This window comes from Uloborus diversus, unplaced genomic scaffold (genome assembly GCF_026930045.1).
Source record: "Uloborus diversus isolate 005 unplaced genomic scaffold, Udiv.v.3.1 scaffold_359, whole genome shotgun sequence".
Lineage (NCBI taxonomy): Eukaryota > Metazoa > Arthropoda > Arachnida > Araneae > Uloboridae > Uloborus > Uloborus diversus.
This window is the reverse complement of record NW_026558526.1, coordinates 11,934-19,147: the sequence shown is the minus strand read 5'-3', so window position 1 is coordinate 19,147 and position 7,214 is coordinate 11,934. Positions and strand designations below refer to the sequence as shown.

General features: G+C 36.2%; 1 protein-coding gene across 1 annotated transcript; it reads right to left on the bottom strand.

Annotated features, from left to right (window-relative positions):
* Positions 1–6,083: 6,083 nt before the first annotated feature.
* On the bottom strand, positions 6,084–6,911 carry LOC129233363 (uncharacterized protein C16orf52 homolog A-like). Its single transcript, XM_054867403.1, has one exon. The coding sequence runs from the start codon at positions 6,585–6,587 to the stop codon at positions 6,084–6,086; it is 504 nt and encodes a 167-aa protein (XP_054723378.1). The 5' UTR covers positions 6,588–6,911.
* Positions 6,912–7,214: the final 303 nt, after the last annotated feature.

Below are 7,214 nucleotides of genomic sequence, written 5' to 3'. Positions count from 1 at the left end.
TCGAACTATCAAATTAATGTTTGTCTTTGCGGAACACATTTTGTTCCATTTCTGGGACTATGCAACCGATATTCTGAAAGTTAACTACCTGAAGATTCTGGCCCTAGGCGGCTGGTGCACCAAAAAAGTGGGGGGTCAAAGGAGGTGCAGGGGCGGTAGGTTTGGGGGGAGACACACCCTTAAACATAAATTTTTTCTTCGAAAATTGGGCAATTGAATTTTTACGTCATTACTAATGAATTAACCTTCTTCCAAAAATTCGAGAAACAGACTCAAAAAGCGGGACCAGATGGCCACAGAAGATTGGCCATCTGGTTCCGCACAGAAGATGCCCCCCCCCCCCGCCCAAAATCAAAGTTCCATTTTAATTTTTGCGAAACAATAACATGAAAAAAGCATAAAACAAGCACTTAATATGTCAGTTGTTTCTTTAAACACGGGAACAGATCATCACAATCAGTTTTCACTCGACCCTTAGCTTTAAACTTAGAAAAGTGGAGGGCAAAGTCCCTTTACTGTTGAAAGTGAGAGGGCATTTGCCCCCCTTGCCCCCCCTCGTACGAGCCGCCTATGATTCTGCAGTCAACTAACTTTTCCTCTATTGACTCTTCAGAGGTACTAGACACCGTTGTTTTGCCATCTAAGAGCTGAAACATGTGGTGGAATGGCAACTCATTGAAATGGATGAGACTAACTGCTCATTGCATAGTCATATATCATGACAGAAAACTAAAAGAGTTGCAGAACTAAAATACCTAGATCGAACTAAATAATAGTTTAATCAGATCACTACTGAAAGATGCAGAATGAAAAAATAATGTTAGGAGACAGCTAACGTGGTTCTAGGATGGCGTGGAGTGGAGCGCTCAGGCGAGTCACGTTGTCTGGATTGCTGTCCGACGTCTTCGCTGGAGAGTTTCTAAGGCTTTGCGCGACCGGAAAACATTGATTGAACCTGACAAGTTTCTTTTCCATCTCATTTTCAGTTCGACTGAAAAAATACTTCTTCTATTAAAATATTTAAATACTGATTAATCATCAAATACCTGAAACCCATAAAAATGTAACTTATTCATTATTTTGGAAACTTTTGGGGGCCCATTCGCGACTGAAAGATATTAGCTGATCGAAACCAAATTTAAACACAATGTTTTGAGGCTCTGTTTAAAGACGTTACAAAAAAAAAAAAAAAAAAACATTAAGAAAACATCTAATTAAAAAATTAAAAAAAAAATCCAAATGATGTTTTTTTCATATTTTGTCAAACTTTAGGCCCCATGCGCAAACGGAAGATGTCAATCGATTTCAATAATTCTTTTTTTTTTCCTTTGTTCGTCTTTATAATTTTCAACTTTTCCGCGCTATTACAACTTCGAAATAAAAAAATTAGTTTTTTCGGTCCACGCTATTGAGTAGGGGAGTCTTCTGCCCTTTGCCCCACTCCTCTCCGGAAAAATTCGAAATGACGGGCTATACTAAAAAAACTAATAATAAACGAATAATAATATCATGATAACCCATACATAGTTAAACTTTGAAAAAGTGTTACTACGTAAACAAACATTTTGCAGAAAAAATTCCTGCAAGAATGAAATTAGAAATATTAATCACCGTTAAAATTCTCTTAAAGAAGCATATAAGTATTCAAAACTCGACTTATTCGTTTTAATTCAGTAGGGTCAATTCATGACCTGAACTAAGACCAATGATGACAAAGGGTGATGATAATACTGAATTAAATCGCTCGGTGCATGGTAGCTTTCGCAACAGTTGCTGTGCATTTAGTCTGAGTCTTCCATCTGAATGGCAGACTGTTAACTCCAAGAAGAAACGTATAATTTTGGCAAGAGCCGGGTTATGGATGGGCGACGCATCGCTTTGCTGTAGCCTTTTAGGATCGGATTTTTCATTGTTGCACTGTTAGGGTTACAGCAAAACAACAATGTTTCAGATTTCGCAAAATTTGCCGAAAATTATATTTTACTAAATAAACAATTCACGTGTGCCGCTAATAATTGCTCACAGTGAACAATCATCAAACGCGATAACTCGCCAGAAAGACAATCACTCAAACACGCGCTCCGATCCAAAATGGCTAATCTTTAGCAGAAGCGTCGGCTCGTATATATAGGGGCCTTACCCCTGGCTAAATGACCCATGTAAATATTCCAGATTATTCAATTCTCCTGTCATTTCAATTGTGTAATCCCTGTAAATATGTATATAGTGTGGCTCTGAAAAGATTCCTTTTTTTTTCTACTCCATTCCCCCCCCCCCTTCACACACCATTTCAAATCAACTCCTTCATGACTTTCCCTCATACAGGGTAAAAGAGATCCGCTCTGGCCCATATAAATTGCTATCTGTATCTGTAAATGACCGAACTCAATACTCAGGGGTGGGTGCCTCTTTATTCAGTTCATCACTACCTTGAGAATTAGTTCGATTGAACAAATCATTGTTTTTTGGTTGGAAAATATCGTCCCATATTCTTTTCACAACGGCAATGTTGCCAAATATGCAGTTTTACTGCTCAAGGACTGGTGCTTAGGACACGGCGGATAAATTTTGCCATTTGTGGCTCTGCGGAAACTTGAGCAGATCAATTTTCCGCGTACAGTATACTCTTGATATCTCGAAAACCTTGATGTGACGAAAAAAAAATTACCTCCTTGATTTTGCGTATTTATCTAATGTTATTTTTCATTCTTATGTCGAAGAGTTTTTATCAAAACCTTGTTATGTCGAATATTTTTCAAAGTCATATGTAATTTTTTTCGAAAATCTGCAGTTAATTGTTTCGAAACAACTAGAAGAATATTCAGTTTAGCCCTGGCTACAGGGCGGTAACTTACTGAATATACCTGCCTTTGCCTTCAAAATTCGAGTTGAACTGAACCATTGTTTCGGTCACTCGTCTGGCCAGTGCTAATTCTGTATTAATACCAGTTTGTTTGGCACTCTTGGCTTCCTTAAGAGGTTTTCCACCTCCAGCACGGACACTCCTATGCCGGGCTGATGAGTGCTAATAAGCACGAAACTGCAGTCCTCGGCTGGAATTGACTGAGCTGGCGGTGTATTTCATGAACTCGAAGAATGTTTTTAAAAATTTCTCAAACCCTTCATTTTTTCTCTCAGAGGTTCGGAATGATCTGCTGTCACTTTCATTCTAAAGCCTGCGGGTGTCAGAAAAGTTAAATCCTTAAAAGCCCAAAAAATGTTCCTAACACATTTCGCCTTCTTCTCACGCCACTTCGTTGGATGTTTTGACCCAATTTCCTTGAACGAAGAGCCAACCCCATTAGAGACACAGGAAATGGTTCTTTTGTACCGGGGCGCTCGGAGCTCGTTTGAAACCGTGGCAAATCGCAACAATTTGCTACTTTACTAGAGGGTTGTTTCTTTGCTTTTTTATATATTATTTTTGACTCATTTTAAAAATTAACATTTTTTTTTCTCGCATTAAGACATTTTTTCAACTTTTATTATATGTTTCCACGTATTTTTAACTATTGTGACCAATTTTTAGAATGGTTTTTAATTACGATTATGACCTTGTTATCTCCAAAACTCGATATCTCGCATTGTCTTTACCGTCCCTTCGACTCTGTGATACCGAGAATAAACTGTATTTACTTCGTAAGATTTTTTCAGGGAAGGGGGCGGCGACATTTACTCTCTTTCCGAAAGTTATCTTCGTGTTTTGTCTTTAATATTTTTTAAAGCACTAATTCCTCCAATGCCTGGCACTCGTGTGCGCACATTGATTTACGGTTTACAAATCGTTTTGTGAACAAGATCAAGATATTTTTCGGTTCAATCATCAAAACTAACATTTCTGAGCAATGCATATGCAAACTACACCTCCTACATAATTGCTTCAACAGTCATTTCGTTCTAAATTTTTAAATAATCTTTTTCTACTTTCATTATGTCTTTACTTTCAACAGATGGCGCTGATTTACATTTTGAGCCTCATAATCCGGAAAAAGCCATTTCGCTGATCCTAAACGTTATCACAATGCATTGAGAATGAGAGCAAATTTTTCGTTCGCGAAAACTCGGTTTACCTAAACTGCCGAAACCAATTCGTCCACAAACTCCAACAACTATAGGGGACGCAGCAGCCTCCGTCTAATGGCGGATGAAAAAGGTAAAACAAACGCATGCCGTAACGTATAAATCGCTCTAAGGTTAGTAAATGAGACAAAAAATCATACATACGAAGAAAAATTTTTGCATGTATGATTTTTTTGTTCTTCATTCTTTTGAAATGATTTTTTAATGTGTTTTAGTCATTCTGACCCATGTAGAAAGAGATGAGAAATCGAAAAGTATTACGACCGCAAGAAATTAATGCAAAACAGACAGTAAATTGTTCTCAACCAGCCATTTTAACGATATGTTTTTCGATATTCATAAATTTCTGGTTCCTTTCGAGCGACAGTTTCCTTTTGCACTAATTTTTCTAGACATTAATACTTCTTATGGCCAGTTTCGCGACATTTCCGGCATTTGATTACATTTTCTCACATTGTGCACATGCGTGACCATAAGACTGTTCGAATCGGTTTATTTTAATTCTTGCTATTTCATACGTTTTTTTTTCTCAACTAAATGATTTAATTCTGTCATGCTATGCTGTGTGAATAGTCTACAAAATGCTCACGGATACGTAGTGGCAGTTTTGTTTTAAATTTTCAAGATGCATAAATTCATTCGTCATGGAAATGATTTAACTGATAAGCAAATTCTCGTCAAGATACTTTATTTCTTTACACAATACTAAAACAATAACCATAAACAAGTTTTTGGGGAATCTTTTCACCGATAATAGCAGCTTTTGCAGAGAAGTGAAGTAAATTTGGCGCACTATTTTAGCGATAAAATTTCCATGTCTTCAATTTTTAATTTTTCAAATTCTTAACGTTCTTTCTGAATTTTCCATCAATAAAGTGATTCAGTAATAATTGTAATAAATGTTAACAATATCACAATTATTAATACACAATATAATTAATTGCGATAAATATTTTCAAGAAGGCATACTGTCCATTTGAATTAGATGCTTTAGTAATAAGGTTATTTAAATCAATTATTTGGAATTAGGTTAAGGTATTACAAGAAGTAGTTTTTCAGCATGGCCCCAGTATCCAGAGCTTGTTATACTTGCTATTAAGTCCGCTTTTTTTTTTCTTTTTTTTTTTTTTTTATCGAAATGAAAAACTAATATTTATTTAAATTCACACAGAACAAGATAAATAAAATGTGTACTCACTGTTTTTTAGCAGCTGATTTTACGCTGTTGCGAATGACGATTCCAAATGATAAATCACACAAATATTAGAAAATACACAGCACAAATTTCTTGTATTGCTCAAAATGGTACACGTGAAACGCAATGCTTTACCTTTTTCGTCAATTTCGTAAATCACCGCAAGGTAACGTATTGCGAATTTGCTTTCGTTAAGGTGCGAAAAGGGGAGAAAATTCTCTGAGGAAAAAAATTATTAACATTAAAATCATCATTTGAAGTTAGTAAGCAACAGTACATTTAATTCCTAATTACATATTTTGTTAAATGTTAACACAAATAAGACATTTAAAGCATTTACCTCCCAGAAATTTAAACTTGAGCTCTAAATTTTAATACATTTGAATATAAGGAACCCTTAAGTATAACATGTAGTACAGTGAAACCTGTGTAAGTTGACTATTTGTGGTGCATTACTTTAGTACTTAACTAGAGCAAAGGTCAACTTAGACAGGTGTTCAACTTTACAGGTTTTAACTGCATAACTTTTAAAAACATTTTTTTGCAGTTAATGAGTAATTATTTGGACATGTTACGGGCAAAGCCAAATGGTCGCACTCGCAACACGTTCAAATCATTATTTTTCAAGTGAAATTTTTTTTGTAAAGTTACTTGATATTATGAAACACAATGGTTCTTTGCATTGCAATATACGATAATCATAAGCTTACAGTTTAAAATTCGGGGGGAAAGGTGCAATTATAGACGTAAAAATTTCACAACCGTGCAAATGGACAGAGCACTTGATACAGATTTTTATGCACTATGTCTAAAAGTGAGGCATACACGCTTTGCCAGCAAATAATTCAGAAATAACAGTTATCCACAGAGCCAGCACGAAGAATATATATGACAATCCAACTTGATGACTGCTGGGCAGTTGATACGCTTCTCCTCCGATTTCTTCCATTGTGAATCCCATGGGAAATATGACAGCTGCGAGGCAAAACAACACCATCGCAGAAAACCCCATCCATCTTGCATACGGCACAACTTGATCATTCCAATGAGACAGCAGAAGCAAAGCAACAGTGGTTGAGACACAAATGCAGTCAATCATTATGCATATTAAGGACAGCATCCATTCGGGTTGTAAATTCGGTGAAAAACATAGTTGCTGTCTACCGTAAATTGTCATGCAGTTTCTGAGAAGTCCGAGTCTGGTATTTCCGCCCACATCAGACACAATCCAATCTGGCAGAGCCAAGCTTATGGCAGCAAATACATTCGCAGCAAGGAATAAAGCTCCAGATATTACTGTTAATCTATCCATTTTTTCACATCTTTGTAGGCTACAAAAAGGCGTCAAGCTTTTGCAAGAAGTTAGACCTTACTCAAAATAAAATAAGTCTAGAAGAAAATGACATTAACTCGTAAGTTTACGAGTATAAATCCGGATTAGAAGACTGAAGCTTATAATTGAAAGGATGAGAAAGAAAACTCATGTCTGGATGCAAATCAGTTCTGCTTTCCCTCAAAAAACGCGTTTATTTTGTTCCAAGTGTAAGCAAAAGTAAAAAAGAAAAGAGTTTTGCAATTTTTTTATTCTTGACGCTACCCTGAAAGAAAACAATCAGAGTATTACATTCATCACAAATGCGCGAAGAAAATTGTCAGAACTATCAACATAAGTCTCTCCTTCGCAACAGAAGTTTTCCTATTTTCTAAAATCTGCTGGACTAGACTTTAATCGCCAATGGACTACTTTAATCATCAATTTGGCGAGAAAATAAATAGAGTCCTTGCGCATGCGTCACCAGCCGTTTCCGTAGTGAATAGAAGGGAAGCAGGCTAACTTGGTGTGTGTTATCTTACCATTATTGTTATTTCATAGTGATTTCTTTTTTTAATAGTGCAACCTAGTGTTGCACCTCAAAAGAAAACTGCAGTAAAATGAGAC

Excerpts from the sequence above, each read along its gene's own strand:
- LOC129233363 (XM_054867403.1), bottom strand. The coding sequence starts at position 6,587 with ATGGATAGATTAACAGTAATATCTGGAGCTTTATTCCTTGCTGCGAAT.